We start from the raw sequence: 17351 nt of genomic DNA, 5'->3' as shown, positions 1-17351 counted from the left end.
TTGAGCTCCTCTTCCTCAATGAAGCCACTTTCATCGACATCCAGGACTTTAAAGACCTTTTTGACGTTCTCTGCAGTCATGGCCTTCAGGCCCACAAGCTCAAAGAACTTCTTGTGGTCAAACGACTCAGCAACTGCACACACACACACACACACACACACACACAGAGATATTAAAATATATAACTGACATGATTCAGTGTGTCTGTGTAGATATCTATAGTTTCAGTTCAATTAAAACAATTCTAGTTAAAACATGGAAGTAAGAAACCTTGGAATGCATCCAGGGCCTTCTTGATGTCCTCAGCTTTCAGTAACTCCTGCATTGCCATCTTGGCAGCTAGAAAAAAGCAGAAGAAGAGTTTGGTACTTAGTGAACAGTTCTCTAATTGATAGAACCAACCTAACTGAGTCACTGGGGTTCAGTGTTGACACACTCAAATTTTTGGTGTTTGGTTGTTGGGAGTTGAGTGGATTTTGTTAGGTTACAGTTTACAGGTTAAGATAAAATATTACAGTTGGAACCAGACAGAATATATTTTATTTTATGTGTTATTCAAATACAGTTGTGTGCTGGGTGCTGGAAAACAGTTGAATTATTAGAGAATTGTCAGAATCAGAAAAAACTGTGCCATAATTTAGTCAGAATCAGACAGAATCATGACTAAGTACAGTTTAATTCTCTCAGAATTGTGCTGGCTGTAAATCAGGATTTTTGTAGAACTATGGTCCGAGGTTGGACAGAATTGCGCGGGACTACAGTCGGGATCGGGCAGAATTGCACAGGACTACAGTCGGGATCGGGCAGAATTGCACGGGACTAGACAGGATCTGGCAGAATTGCACGGGACTAAAGTCGGGATCGGGCAGAATTGCACGGGACTAGAGACAGGATCTGGCAGAATTGCAAGGGACTACAGTCAGGATTGGGAAGAATTGCGCGGGACTACAGTCGGGATCGAGCAGAATTGCATGGGACTACAGTCAGGATTGGGAAGAATTGCGCGGGACTACAGTCAGGATCGAGCAGAATTGCATGGGACTACAGTCGGGATCGGGCAGAATTGCACGGGACTACAGTCGGGATCTGGCAGAATTGCTTGAGACTACAGTCGAGATCGGGCAGAATTGCGCGGGACTACAGTCAGGATCGAGCAGAATTGCATGGGACTACAGTCGGGATCGGGCAGAATTGCACAGGACTACAGTCGGGATCTGGCAGAATTGCTTGAGACTACAGTCGGGATCGAGCAGAATTGCGCGGTACTACAGTCGGAATCGGGCAGAATTGCACGGGACTACAGTCAGGATTGGGCAGAATTGCACGGGACTACAGTCAGGATTGGGCAGAATTGCGCGGTACTACAGTCGGGATCGAGCAGAATTGCACACGACTACAGTCGTTATCGGGCACTGTGTTGGTCTACAGTCTACAGACCTTAAAGGCTAAAGGCTGCTTTGTGTCTGACTCTTACAGTCTGTGTTCTGTTATTTCAGACCCAGTAACAGTTTATCTTAACCACACAGTGTGACTGACAGTAGACTGTACACACAGTTGTAATCCAGCACTGCACTGACAGCATCTTACACCATGACCCTTAAAGCTGGAGACAAATATTGTCAAAACAGTACTCAGCGGATAGAGGGATTTGTGTGTGAGTGTTTGTGACCCTTATGTGTAATATATAGAAGGTGTTTTGTCAGTTGTTAGGAAACAGTCTCTCGATCGCTGGGCGAGTCGCTGGGCAAGATGACGGTCAGCGGTTGGTGGTCAGTGTCCGGCGTTGCAGCGGGGCTTTTTATGGTTTACCATCCAGTTTATCACTGTCACCTCAGAACCAATAGCAACCGAGCGCCAAGAACCAGCGAGAAGATTTATCCTCAGAACCAACAGAGATACAGAGAGCTATTATCCTGCTACTACAGTACGAGACTCCACCCAAAACACTCCAGCAATTCTACACCCTCTGTCTGCATATACATCGCTCAGACGCATGTGTGTGTGTGAGTGTGTGTGTGGTTTGGGGGGGGGTCAGGTGGGTTTGTGTCTGAAGTGTGTGTTGAGGTCGAGCTCTGGGATCCCTGGGAGGGTATCGAAGCTTTTGCACCACCACTTGAAATGTCACCCCGCTTATAGCCAGTGATCTCACACACACACACACACACACACATACACACACACACACACCACTAAGGTTACAGCCGTATAGAGTTTCTCAAGGCTGCAGACGTATTCTTTAGTCTAATACACACACACACACACACACACACACACACACACACACACTCACATTCTCAATAGAACATTGCGAGTGTGTTTCTGATGCCATGGTCTGTAAGTTCAGTGGAAAACATTTCAGAGTGCAGATCAATTTTATTCAGCACACAAATCACTTTACAATTCAAATGTTTAGGTATGATTCTGTAGTTACATTATCCTCTATGAATTTTTATATACTACAGACTGAAACAAATAAAAGGTGGCTGAGGAAAAAAAAATGTTCCTTTGGATAAAAGAATAAGGTTTTAAATTACATTTATATATATGAAATGAATATTTCTTATTCAAATCTAAATCACCTTATGTATAGTGAGTCTGTTCTGAATCACTTTTTGTGTCAAACGTTCCTTATCCAAAGGAATCATTTTGAATCATATTCTTATTCATGAATCATTTTGTAGACCATGCAAAGAATCTTTCTTATTAAAGTCTAAATTTCTGTGAGCTTACAATATACAACTAACATTAACAAACCATATTAAAAGCTGAATTGTTTTGTATACAATGAGTCTTTCTCATTAAAAAAAATATTTTTTAATGAAATGAAGCTTTCTCATTTAATATAAATCATCTTTAATAAAATGAATCTTTCTCAATAGAAATGAATCAGTTTTTATGGAGGGAGTCTTTCTCATTCAGATCTGAATTCCTTTTTTATACAAGAACTTGCTAATTAAAACATAATTTATAATATACACTCCACAAAAATTCTTTATCGCCAAAGTCTGAATTACTTTATACTGTATACCAGGAATATATATTTTGAAATTTACATTAAAATTGACATTTTATAAAAATATAAATCACTTTTCAGATGATGGAGGAAGAGTTTCTTACTTAGTTATCTCACTGTAAAAACTGAACTGGGAGTAATATTCCCGGGGTTGGGTTGCCAGGTCTTCTCCTCCGGGTGCAGTAGTGTGTTTATATCAGGGTGTTGTATCTTTAAGTGATTTGTTTCTGGCTCGAGGTGATGACACTTAAACAACTCACAGGCCGAGTGTTAGTGCAGCTGTGTGTGTGCCATCAAACCCTGTGTGACAGAGCACTGCATCGCTTCTAAAAACACACCACCGGATCTGTGTGTGTGTGTGTGTGTGTGTGTGTGTGTGTATGTATGTTCTCTACATACAGTATAGAAACATCCCAGACTGACAGGTAGACTGTCCTGTTTTTTTTTTTTTTTTAAAGAATAACACAAATAATTACCTTTTACCTTTTACAAATGTTTTCATTTTTCCTGAATAAAAAGTAGTTTAGAAAGTTAATTGAGCTTTTTAAAATAAAATGATTTGCATTTTAAAAGAGATAATGCCAATGTTTTTTACTTTGTGCAAGTGTTTGATGAGGACATGTAGATAGAAATTAGAGTATATAGAGATTTAGCATTATTCCATATGCCATAATATTTATATTTATAATTTTAGGACTTTTCTCTATGTTTTATGTACAAATATGGAAGTAGATACATCCACATTTTACATTTTACATAGTGTTACCCCATATTCACAATATTAAGAGTAATTATATTTTATCTTTTTTTTTTGCTTTTCTTAGAAAGATATTTTAGGTAATTTGGATTTTTATTTTTATGAAATTATGCAGCTATTTAGAATAAAGTAGATAATTTTGCAGGATATTTTCTTTGTAGTTTTTGCAGTGTTTTATAATAATTGTGGTCCTGACGACACACTGAACTGCACTTATAGTGCTTTCCCTGTTCCCATCACACCTGATCCAACTAATCAGCTAACTAGCTATTTAATTTTTTTTTTATAATATATTTAGATTTATTATTTTCATGGTAAAGCAGGGAAAGCAGTACACTGTGCAGGACAGTGAGCCTCCAGTATTAAGAAGGCTGAGGCCTGTGCTGCTGCTGCTGCTGGAATTCTGAAAATTCAAGTTATTTAGTGAGAAGATGAGAAGATGTGATAATACTTTTCTTTTTGAAAATGAGCCAAAAACCACCTGATGAGAATTCAGCCCTCGCTTCTCATACAAGAAAAACTCTGAAACGCAAACCCAGGACCTTCTTACTGCATACACAAAATAAATATAAATAATAGACTAATAAAAGCATTTAATAATAGTAATTATTACTTTCTATACTGGACAATGTGTTACAATGTGAATTCTACCAATTGCACCAATACATCACCAACTCAAGTCATGATCAAGTCAGCACAAGGTGCCTCATCTAAAAGAGCCAAAATCGAGTCCAAGTACAAGATATCCCGATTTATACTCCAACCTAAGCTGTAGCTTACGCATACACTGCGAGTAGACTAGGCTCTATGTTGGAGTACGAGGCGCACATCTCCTAAAATGTAACTATATGTTGCACGATGAAGACAGCAGCAGCAGCTGTGATTGGTCTGTTGATCCTTGTGTTCCCGCCCACACATAATTCAAACCCAAGTATTAAGGGCATAGAGACCAGATCATGACAAGGTGATAGAGAACAGATCAAGTTCAAGTCTTAAGGGAGCTAAGACTAAGTGACCACAAGTGCAAAAAGGTCAAAGACTAAGTCCTGACAGAACCTAGATGGGCCAAGACCAATCAAGGCTAAGTCTAAAGGGGTCAATATCAAGTCAAGAGTCTAAAGCAGGCAAAGAAAAGGCAAGTCAAAGACAGGTCTTAAGGGGGCTGAGACCAAGTCAAACTTAAGGCTTAACTGGCTGAGACCAAGTCAAACTTAAGGCTTAACTGGCTGAGACCAAGTCAAACCCAAGTCTTAAGTGGCTGAGACCAAGTCAAAACCAAGTTATAAGGGGCTGAGACTCAGTCAAAACCAAGTCTTAAGGGGCTGAGACCAAGTCAATCGCAAGTCTTAAGGGGCTGAGAACAAGTCAAACACAAGTCTTAAGGGGCTGAGACACAGTCAAACACAAGTCTTAAGGGGCTGAGACCAAGTTAAACCCAAGTCTTAAGGGGCTGAGACCAAGTCAAATCCAAGTTATAAGGGGCTGAGACTAAGTCAAACCAAACTCTTAAGGGTGCTGAGACTAAGTCAAACTCAATTCTTAAGGGGCTGAAACTAAGTCAAGCCCAAGTCTTAAAGGGCTGAGACCAAGTCAAACTCAATTCTTAAGGGGCTGAAACTAAGTCAAGCCCAAGTCTTAAAGGGCTGAGACCAAGTCAAACTCAAGTCTTAAGGGGCTGAAACTAAGTCAAGCCCAAGTCTTAAAGGGCTGAGACCAAGTCAAAGTCAAGTCTTAAGGGACTGAGACTAAACTAAACCCAAGTGAGACTAATGCCAACCTTAAAACAAATGATTTCTAAGTAATTCAATGTTGCAGACAAATTTCCAATTTGGAGAACACATAATGATGTTAGAATAATGTTAGAGTAGAGTTGTGGTGGCGTCATCTCGATGGTTCAGTATAAGGTGGTTAAAGGATTGAAGGTTTGATTCAGTCTTTTTCTCGCCCTGCGTTCAGATAAAATCAACCATGTTTAATATGATCGTAAGTCTTGAGACTTAGCTCACGCAAATAGTGACGTGAACGATGTCAGCAACCAATAGGAGAAGAACTATGGGAAGCTGCAAGGCAAGAGCGGGAACGTTTGCGGAACTGCACATGGATAAGACTCCTGCAAAATAATCCCAGAAAGAATCTAATTGCAAACCCAAGTCTTAAGGAGGCCAAAGGCCAAGTCTTGACAGAGCCTAAAGTGGTCATGGCCAAATCAAATAAATGCCTTAAGAGGACAAGGATAAATAAAAATATTTCTTAAAGGGGTCAAGTGCAAGTCAATAGTTTAAAGGGGGTTAAAGACTAAGTTCTGACTGTGACAGAAGGGCCCTAAACCTAAGTCTGAAGGGACCCTAAGAAAACCAAGAGAAAGTCAAGATGGAGTCCTAATCAGAACAAGAAAGAGTCAATTATAAGTCAATTATAATCTTAAAAGGCAACAACAACACAATGATTATTATTTTTGTGATAGTATTTTTTTTTTGTGCAAATATTATTAAGACAAGACAAAACACTACACATTTCTAACACTGTTCAGTCAATCTTTCCGTTCAGCAAGGTTCTGGACTTACCTGTGTGAGAGGAGGGAGAGCCGGTAGGGCTGGGAAGCGAGGGATGAGAAAAGATTGGAGGGAGAGAGGGAGACAGAGGTAGGAGAGGAGGGTCAAGCGTCCAGTCTTATATACAGCGTCCAGCTCTTCATTCTATTTCAGGACAGACTGGGGCATAATGTAATCCAGAGAGGAATGGATGGGGTGTGCTGTTGTGTGAGTAACAGAGGATCAATTTCTCAGTGGCTCTAACGAATCAAACTATTAATAATCAGCTCCGGCTTAATCTCTCTCTCCTTCTCTCCTTCTATCTCTCTCTCTCTCTCTCTCTCTCTCTCTCGCTTTTCCTCCAATTCTCTTCTGCCCTCGACTCTGGGCCAGGTTTTTTTTCAGCTCATCAGATCTCAGTTTTACTGTTACACAGCACAGCAGCTCCCCACAGGAACTCTGCACCATCTCAACTCCACCATATTCTATCCTGAATCAGGTACAGAGACACGGTTGGTCTGGGAGTCACCAGGCTTCCCCTGGGAGGGGAGGGCTATTTAAACCTGGGATCTGGAGGTCAGGAGTCTTGCGCACAAAATGCAAATCTAAAATCCCTATGTCAGGGGTGTCCAAACTTTTTTTGTTGGGAGCCAGAAGGAGAAATATATTTGAAGTCACGGGCCACAATCTGTAATAAAACAAATAATGAAATATACCACTTTGAATAATATTTTTTTCCTGATTATTTCATTTACTCACCATTTTACTTGACTTACTATCTTTATCTTTGACAGTGTTGTGTAAACTAAGATTTTTCAAATTGATGTTTAATTTCATGATGTCTCTTAATATTAAACTCCTTAATTACGGCAACATTTAGACTCTTTGGCCTGTTTTTCTGCGCTAGAAATGCGCACCCTCTCCGTTTTTAGACTCTTTTGCCCCGTTTTTCTGCACTAGAAATGCGCACTCTCTCCGCTTTCAGACTATTTGCTCTGTTTTTCTGCGCTAGTAATGCGCACTCTCTCTGCTTTTAGACTATTTGCTCTGTTTTTCTGGGCTAGAAATGCGCATCCTCTCCGCTTTTAGACTCTTTGGCCTGTTTTTCTGCGCTAGAAATGCACGCTCTCTCCGCTTTTAGACTATTTTCTCTGTTTTTCTGCGCTAGAAATGCGCACTCTCTCCTCTTTTAGACTCTTTGGTCCGTCTTTCTGCGCTAGAAATGCGCACTCTCTCCGCTTTTAGACTCTTTGGCCTGTTTTTCTGCGCTAGAAATGCGCGCTCTCTCCGCTTTTAGACTATTTTCTCAGTTTTTCTGCGCTAGAAATGCGCACTCTCTCCGCTTTTAGACTCTTTGGCCTGTTTTTCTGCGCTAGAAATGCGCACTCTCTCCGCTTTTAGACTATTTTCTCAGTTTTTCTGCGCTAGAAATGTGCACCCTCTCTGCTTTTAGACTCTTTGGCCCGTTTCTGACACCTAGCGTTCAAACTTTGAATCTCACATTATAAAACCTGCTTAACAGCGGGCCAACTTTCATTCTATTTCTAAAATACCTTGCGGGCCGCTCCAAAAAAGGAAACGGGCCGCAAATGGCCCGCGGGCCGTAGTTTGGACACCCCTGCCCTATGTGATAAACAGGGATCTCCATTGGAGACTCTGTTTACCTCTGTGGAATGGAACAGTGTGACAGTCTGTTAACAGTGTGTTTAGACATTAACACAGAACATTGCCTCAAAGCAAACCTTGGTAACGAGTGATTAGTGTGCTTTCACTCTACTCTTTCAAATGTGCGTAAAAGAGGCAAAAAAACAAATACTGCAAAAATAATTTCATGCCCAGACACACATTGACACACCAAGCCATCAGCATTCAAATGCTGTTACACCAAAGGTTTCCCCACTCCCCATACTACACTATACTACCTTATAGTACCCTACACTCCGCAATTCTAGATTAGATTAGAAATACTTTATGTTAACAAGTTAACACACAGGCTGGAGTGATGTTTTGTGAGCCAGTGGTCAATGTAAAACTGAAGCAGTGTATAATGTGTGGCTATAGACTAGGACCAGAGTCTTTCTGGTACCATTGTGATGAAGCACCATTGTCCTTCCTTCAGGAGCAGACCGCGTGGGAGTTGGATGGTGGTGCAACTTGTAAACGCTGCTGCACTATGAGCTTATCTCTAACTAAGAACTCCAGCTGAGCTGCATCAGTGTTCCTTCAGTTTAAGTGTGAGTCAAAAAGGCTAAGCTGTAGGTGTTGATGTATGGAGTGGGAGGGTGACCCTAACACTATATCACCCCCCTCTCTCTCAGCTAATTAAAACTCCTGCTGACAGCACCAGAAGATGCTAAAAAGTCCTTGTGAGAAGCCTGAGGAAAGTATTTATAGATTTATGTTTGAGTAAAATGAATGTTGTTGTTTCTTTCTATAAAAAAACGGACAACATTTCTCCCAAATTCCAAATCAAAATGTTGTCATTTAGAGCATTTATTTACAGAAAATGAGAAATGGTTGAAATAAAAAAGATACAGAGCTTTCAGACCTCAAATAATGCAATGTTTTCAGTAATCAATATTTGGTGGAATAACCCTGGTTTTTAAACAGCTTTTTTCATGCATCTTGGCATCATGTTCTCCTCCACCAGTCTTACACACTGCTTTTGGATAACTTTATGCCTTTACTCCTGGTGCAAAAATTCAAGCAGTTCAGTTTGTTTTGATGGTTTATGTTCATCCATCTTCCTTTTTTAATATACCAGCCCTACAGTCAGTATTGGATGCTGGTGATCTTCAGGCCCTCAGGCAGCACTGCATTAAAAACAGACTCTGATAATTCCATACTGGAAATTACTGCTTGGGCTCAGGAACACTTCCAGAAAGCACCACAATTTGCTGTGTTGTAATCCACAAATGCAAGTTAAATCTGTATCATCCAAAGAAAAAATCTCATGTCAACACCATTCAAAAATGGCGCCATCTTCTCGGGGACAAAGTTTAGTTTATCTAACTACAGTCCATAAGTAAATAATGCTGCAAATGCTAATGTATGTGTACGTTTAGATATATGGCTATATTCTATTTAACAGTCTATGGCGAAAAACTGGAGAAATCTGGACTCTGACGGGAGATGTAGTTTATTCAGACGCACATTTCTATTGTAACGTAAAAGACACGCGAATAAATGAGCCTGGTCCAGGGAGTTCCATCTGTCAGCACCTCAAATCCGGCACTGGACAGTGCTGGAATCATTTCGCCGTGATTCATGCATACACCCGAGCAGATCAGATCTCTGAGGTGAGGTGAGATGAGTGGAGAGGGAGAGTGATAGCGAGCGAGAGAAAGAGCGAGAGGGCAGTAATTTGATGAACCTCTGAGCTCTTTTAAATTAGCCACAATCCCAGCGGACCCTTTCACAGCAACAGCTTCACTGTTTAATGTGCTTTCAGGCCAGGAGACCCAGAGGATGATGGGTGGTTGATAATTGCTGAGCCGAGGGTCTTGACCCATATGTGCAGCTTTAGCTGTTCATCTACAGTGCAGTGGATTCACAATCACACACAACATTTACTATACACACATTTATACAACACACACACTGGTTTCTGAATTTATACCTCTAGTTTTGAAGTAAAACGTTCCATTATAGAGAAACTTATCAAGTAATTTCTGTTCAGTGGTAATGAACAGAGATGTCTGGAATATGGTAGATTGATTGATTGATGGATGGATGGATGGATGGATGGATGGATGGATGGATGGATGGATGGATGAATGAATGGATGGATCGATGGATCGATGGATAGATAGATAAACTATACAAGGTATGAAGGTAGCCTGACCGTAAATAGGAGTTAGTGCAGTAATACAAAATAAATACATTTAAAGGGAAAAATTAATAAGATTGCCCACTTCACAAAAACAAATGATTGGAAGCAATTTTTTCATTTCTTTCTACTTTACTGGAGTATTTTTTTTAATATATTTTCACACAATTACCTGAACTTTCTACAAAACAGCCTCGTTACTCCTGTTTCATTGCAGCTGTTTTTTTTATTCCAGCTTCTCATCGTTAAATAAAAACCCCTATCCAGATTAGGGTTGCAACGGTATGAGATTTTCACGGTATGATAACCGTCTCAGAAAATACCGCGGTATCACGGTTATCACGGTATCACAGTTTGTTACATATATTATTAAACTGACCCTTAAAGAAATTACAACAAAGGTTTTTTGTTCAATTAACTATTTATTGTAGAAACTACACCATCAGGTGAAGGAAACCATGTTTTTCCACTACTCTTAAGGGCATTAAGAGTGTATATATATAAAAAAGTTGGTATATAACCAGATACTGCAGAAAGAGGGGATTTATTTCTGACATGATCCTCACAATAGAGATTTCTATTTTAAGGCTTTCATACCTTAAAACCTTCAACATATGAAAAACAGGCACGTCAGAATTTGAAAATGAACGCATGTAAATGAATGGCGTCTTTCACATCCAGTCCGGCCAGGACCTTTACACGGACACGTGAATCCATCGTAGCACGCACTTCACGCCTGTACCTGCGTGCCCAAATTTCGGATAACTCAGCGCTTTTGCGGGCGCTTACCGCATGGGTTGTGCACGACTACAAAGAGGTTTTTATTTATGTTCAGATTAAAATTATAAACTAAACACATACTTTGCGCTGCACAGCGGGGTGGTGTTCTCGGAGATGGAGAACAGGTTTGATGTATTTCCTCCTTTAGCTGTGACTTTACGGCCACATTAATTACAAGCTTGTTGATTACAAGATTACAAGTCTGTTTTCAGGCTGTTTGAATGAGCGAAATATGATCAGAATTATGTTAATTAACACTAACATAGAAGCATAGAACTATTATTTAATTAAAATGATTTTTAAGAACAGCTAAACACAGTGCGTAGAAGTTCACGTGCGAGAGAGAGAGACACAGAGAGAGAGAGACAGAGAGAGAGAGAGAGAGATTTGCGTGTTCTGATGTGAGCTACTCACAGGTAAAGGTTCTCTTTTATCTCCTCGTGCTCATTTTAGTCCAATACATAATTCTGCAGTTTCTTAGTGTTTTCTGTCGTATTTTGCGGCTAGCGCGAGCGCTTACAACTAACACCGCGGGCCGCGAGGTGCTGCCGCGCTGCCGCTGTTGTGCCGAATCCGACTCCCTGCTCAATCCGACTCCCGCTTCGCGGACAGAATCAGCACAACACCTCCCGCTGTAGAACTGCGGGAGTGAAAACAGCGCTTATAAATAAGTTAGTTAAGTTTCACTTTCAGTTTTCGTTATTTGGTTCGTTTTCATTAACAATAATAATTGTTAATGAAGCTCTAGTCTGATGCACTTTCTGCCGTTCTCACCGCTGTGTGCTGAGCAGCTGAAGCGGAGCAGAGTTGCGCATGCGCGGGGGAGTTTCTCCGCTGGCTTGCGTTTTACCGGTAATAAGCAAACACACACGGTATGATAACCGTGCATTTTAATACCATGGTATACCGTGAAACCGGTTACCGCTGCAACCCTAATCCAGATAAATCTCTTCATCCAGATAGAGTGAATCTGATTGTGATTGGATGTAGAGAATGAAGGATGTAGGGGGTAGTGCACTATAGAACTCTGTGGGCGTGGCCTAAGCTTTTGTTCCTAATGGCTTTATTTTTTCTCTTTGCATTACTTTTACTTTTATACTTTTTTTGAAACCAGAACTTTTACACTTTTACTTAAAGGTGATTCTTCAACTACTACGGAAGAATTTTATAAAACACTAGTATAAAACAATAGTATAACTCTATTCTACCTACAGAGTAATGAATGGAGATACTTTTCACACCGTTGTCCAGTAAACCTGCTTATATTTTGTAGTAGTGGCAAAAATAGGAAAAGGGGTCACATTCCATCTCTCTCTCTCTCTCCCTCTCTCTTCCTCTCTCTCTCTCTTCCCTTTCTTTCCATTACCCTCTGTTCTCTGTGGTTACAAGAGTGCTATTTCTTCAGCTGTTATTACATTACCCTACCTCATCACTCTTACCACACACACACACACACACACACGTATGCACACAAGGCTGCCTGTGGAGGAGAGCACCAAAGAGGAACAGACAGAGAGAGAGACAGAGAGACAGAAAGACAGAAATAGACGGAAAAGGATCTGCGGCTCAGCCGACGTCCAGCTAATAAATAAGGAGATGTATGAGAGGGACAGCTAGAGGACACTACAAAGACAAGAGAGAGAGAGAGAGAGAGAGAGAGAGAGAGAGAGAGAGAGAGAGAGAGAAGGAGAGCGAGAGAGAGAGAGAGAGAGAGAGAGAGAGAGAGAGCATGGCCTTGTGAAAGCTTCCCTCAGACCTGCCAGACAATATCTTTCTTGACAGTAAAGGTATTTATATGGTCATTACAGATAAATTACACACAGGTTTTCTGCTCTTTTGTGGTCCTTGGCCACCCCACACACATCACCTTTATAGCACCCTAAATGTTGGGAGCATAAAGCCTGATTTACTGACTTCGTCTGACTCCTGTCCCCGTCCTGTTTATATTCAGTAGATGCTCACAGCTCTAAACTGAAGCTGAATAAGACATAAAACATAATAAACAAACAACAACTAAATATTACACAACATACACGTCTACCTATACTTGACACTGATTGTTTCGTAGAATGTTATAATTTGGCAAGTTGCCTTTCTCAGTGTTACATCAAATTATGCCTCCCTGCCATAATTCGACTCCTTTCTGAATCAGATTCCTGTTTATAAGAAAGGGTCAATCTACAGTTACAGTAGATACAGGAATCACCAGGGTTGACAGCAAAACTGCTGCGTGATGGGGGTACTCACGAATGGGAGTCAGATTTTGGCACATCCTCTGTTACTGATTGAGTGATGCTGCTCCAACTTGCTGTAATTGGTTAAAAATCTAGACTCCTCTAGTAAAATTATTTGACACTAAAGTTATTTAGCTAGCTATATCCCCCATCACTAGTGATGCTCCAACACCAGGAGGGTGAAGACTAGCACATGCCTCCTCCGACACACTCTTTTTGAACTCTTTGTGCTCTCTTAGGGCACTGGTAGCTGATGGCAAGATGCATGACTGGGATTCGAACCAGTAAGGTCCCGATCATAGTGGCAGCACGGGTCCTCTATATGACTCACAACAAGGGGGCAAGATCACTCAATGATTTATGCTCTAAAGTATGTAATTTCCTTACCACAAAACCTCCCAAATGTCCTTTACCCTTTGTCCCTTTATTTTGAGAAATTCTACGAAAAATAAGATCATATCTCACTAAGTGTCTCGCTAAATTCCTGGCTCCTTCATCCCCTCAAAGTCTTCTCTTTAGCTGGGAAGCCCTGGGCTGCTGGGTTAAATTTAACGGCTAAACATTATTCAGAGGCCTGCAGTGGTTGGCACAGTGAGGGCCTGATGCTTCGGAGGCTGCTGGGTGATGTCTGTAACAGCTGGAGTATTACTCACCACAGCAGGTGTGTGTGTATGCGTGTGTGTGTGTGTGTGTGCGTAAGAGAGAAGCTAAGGTATCCCCCAATGGAATCCCCCAATTAATGGGCTTAATGCTGAGCTGAGGTTCAGTTGTGGTTATAACCATTATAATGCAGACTATGGAATCTGTATGAGATTGACCTGGTTGACCAGGTTTTTATTGTAGTTATTGTAGTAACTGGTATGAGCTTGGTTGGACCAGCTGTGCAAAACATCAAACCAAGCTCAGATTCAGAGTAATAAAGTAGGGGGTCTTAAAAGTCAAGGGCTTACTGAAATTACAGTGCTGTTGTCAGTGCTGGTGCTGTCAGTCTACCTGGTCTGGACTCTAATTCACACATTAAAGTTTCCAACTTCCAGCATGCACTCACGTGGCGCTACAGTGTTCTCCCAGCTTATGATTGCCCACACCTGGTCTGTGCTAGTATAAACACCCCTCTGTTTCTATGGTTTTTCGCTGAGTATTGAATCTAGTTTCATAGCTCTTCTACAACGTGTTTTTGTATTGCCATTGGCAATGGCAACAGGCTAAAATCAGTTTATTATAAGTTGATTTAACTCAATACATTTTTTGCAATTAAGTGTGTGTATTACATGAGGATCTTCCCTTCAAGAATTAAAAAGTTAAAAAGAAGCATAAAAAGATGTTGCAGACCAGGCAGAGTTACATCTATACATGTATGTATACAGATTGTATTGAATATAATATAATTGTATGTATACAATTGTATTATATGTATATGTATAATTATCGCGTATGCATATGTGTGTGTGTGTTTTGGGAATACAGTATCCTCTGACCTTGAGAGGCCGGATCACCACACACTCGCTATTTTGCACGTCACACACACACATAGCATCTCTCTCTCTCTCTCTCTCTCTCTCTCTCGGCTTTACACTCATACACTCCCTGTCAACTTAAGTGCAGAATCTGTGTGTGTGTGTGTGTGGAAGGGGGGTGTGTACTGTTGTAAGGGTCACTCCACTCACTTGGACAAAACTCTTAATCACCTGTCTGACATTCTATGGCTTAATATAACTATATGTATATATAACTATATGGAAATTGTTTTACATACATGGCCATTGTCTGTGTTGTGTCTAAAATAAAACCTGTTGTATTATCAGCGTTTAAGATGAAGCAGTCTTTATATAATCTCAAACAATTAGCTAACAATTATTTTTTATATATAGCCTGATATAGTCTGCATAAAACTGTATATAATGTGCAATAGTGTGTATGTAACTCACTAAGGTGTATATAGCCTGCTATATATAGTATACAACCTGCTATAGTATATATAGTATATATATATAACCTCTGATAGTGTGTACACAACCAGTTCTTATCTGTAAAAAAAATATCTGTACTTTGCTATATTCTGCATAAAACATGCTTTAGTATATATATATATATATATATATATATATATATATATATATATATATATATATATATATATATATATATATATATATATATATATATTACTTATATATTAATATCTACTTTAATATAGATAAATAAAACCTCCTTGAAATTCAAACAAAGTAAACAAAAAGCCATTTTAAATAATAATTTCATTTATTAAGGGAAAAAGCAATCTAAAACCACCACCTGTATTTAACCTGTTGTATTATGTTTATCACCCGTTACAGATAAAAATCCATAACCAGCCTATAAAGACTGTGTAACCTATATATATATATATATATATATATATATATATATATATATATATATATATATATATATATATATATATAATAGGTACATAACTGACTATTTTCTGTGTATACCCTGCTAGTCTAGTCATAATCTGTCTATTGCTATCGTCTACATAAATCTTGATATAACGTGTAAATACCCTGTTAAGTACCCCTTTTAAAATAAATTAAAATCCTTTACAAAGGGTTTATATAAAGTTTATAAAGGATTGTATTAATGTTATTAATTAGTTGTGTTAATTAACACATAAATAGGAAAAGCAACAGTGGTCTGTTGTGTCCCAAATAGTGATTCCACATTCGTTTATACTGCTAAACCTCAGATCTTACTAGAAGCTTATCTTACTTTGTCTTTTCCATCAGTCATCATTAACATTTCTGTTGATAACTTTATTCATTTAACTGTAACTATAAACTGACTTTCTGTCCTATTTTATTTAATATAAAAAGAAAGAAGTCATTGTCACTGTTGTTGTTTCTATTTATGTGTTGTAAGTGCTTATTAGTGTTTTTTAAGTATTTACAACTTAATTAATAACCATTAATAAACTCCTTTATTAAGTATTTATAAACCCTTTATAAAGGAGCAGGCCTTATTTTAAAGTGGTATAATCTATCTATATAAATATGCTATAGTTATAGTCTGTCTAGAACCTGGTTTAAGTGGTATAAAACCTTTTATATACCCTGTCATTAACTGCAATACTCTGTATATAACTGTAATATACTTATTAATTCATTGTGTGCTAATTATCAGGCACCTTTAACCTGGGGTTGCTGCTGTAGTGCTGCCCCCTAGCGGACAGTGCGGTGTATGTGGTGTGAACTCTGCACAGAATTTAATAAAGACATTTTTCTTTGTTGCAAATGTTTTATCACAGCCACTATCAGCCTGTGAAGTGGGTCATGTTTATCAGACGTATTACACACTCCCTTTCCGAGAACTAGGGCAGCCACACACTGTACAGTTCTTCAGGAACTACTTTCCCTCTTTTATTATACTACTAAAGCGCCTACAGGAACTCTTTAAAAATCTCTCAGCCTACATTTTAACCAGGTCACACGAAATCAGGCCTGGAAAACAAAACTGGGCCCAAAACCCTGTTTTAGTAGCGCAGGTGAACGGTGTGTTCCTGATGGGCCGTATGGTCCAGATGGGGATCATGGTGGTCATAAAACTCATTTTCCACCGGTTACAGGTGGCTATTGGTCTGAATTGTCTTTCGGTAGTCATTTAGAACATTTATTTGCAGAAAATGGCTTAAATAAAATAAAAGATGCAGAGCTTTCAGACCTCAAATAATGCAAAAAAAAAAAAACGATTTAAAAGGTAATATGTGAAAAAGAATAAAAGATAATATTTGCTGGAATAACCCTGTTTTTTAATCACAGATTTCATGCATCTTTGCATCATGTTTTCCTCCACCAGTCTTACACACTGCTTTTGGATAACTTTATGTCTTTACTCCTGTTGCAAAAATTCAAGCAGTTCAGCTTGGTTTGATGGCTTGTGATCATCAATTTGGTAAAATCGAAGAAACTCTTTATTTTTAAGTGGTCTCTTATTTTTTTTCCAAAGCTGTAAATTAGTTGTTTGGCCTGTACATTACAGTATCATACATTTCGCTTATTTAATGAAATTATTTAGATATTTAGATTATTTAGTTATATGACATTAGTAATTGAGTAGTCAAAATAAGAAGTACGTATAAAATAAACATTTAAATTAAAATAAGATAACTACATATAAATGGTTTCAATAAAAAAACATATAAAAGTCAATAAAATGAACGAATTGGATG

At 39.1% G+C, this 17351-nt stretch overlaps 1 protein-coding gene across 2 annotated transcripts in view; it reads right to left on the bottom strand.

Moving 5' to 3' along the window:
- Nucleotides 1–17351, bottom strand: part of pvalb7 (parvalbumin 7) — a 35594-nt gene that overhangs the window by 1958 nt on the left and 16285 nt on the right. The window contains exons 1-3 of one of the 2 annotated variants that reach the window (XM_007257611.4): nt 6335–6773; nt 271–339; nt 1–133 (exon numbers count right to left, since the gene is read on the bottom strand). In XM_007257611.4, the coding sequence (XP_007257673.1) occupies nt 1–133; nt 271–331 (194 nt within the window). In that variant the 5' untranslated portion in view covers nt 332–339; nt 6335–6773. Of the gene's footprint in view, nt 134–270; nt 340–6334; nt 6774–17351 lie in introns of those variants that run through there. The other variant, XM_007257612.3, reaches the window with a different exon arrangement.

The sequence above is a fragment of the Astyanax mexicanus genome, chromosome 23 (assembly GCF_023375975.1).
Source record: "Astyanax mexicanus isolate ESR-SI-001 chromosome 23, AstMex3_surface, whole genome shotgun sequence".
NCBI classification, from domain to species: Eukaryota; Metazoa; Chordata; class Actinopteri; order Characiformes; family Acestrorhamphidae; genus Astyanax; species Astyanax mexicanus.
This window is presented reverse-complemented; position numbering and strand designations above follow the sequence as displayed.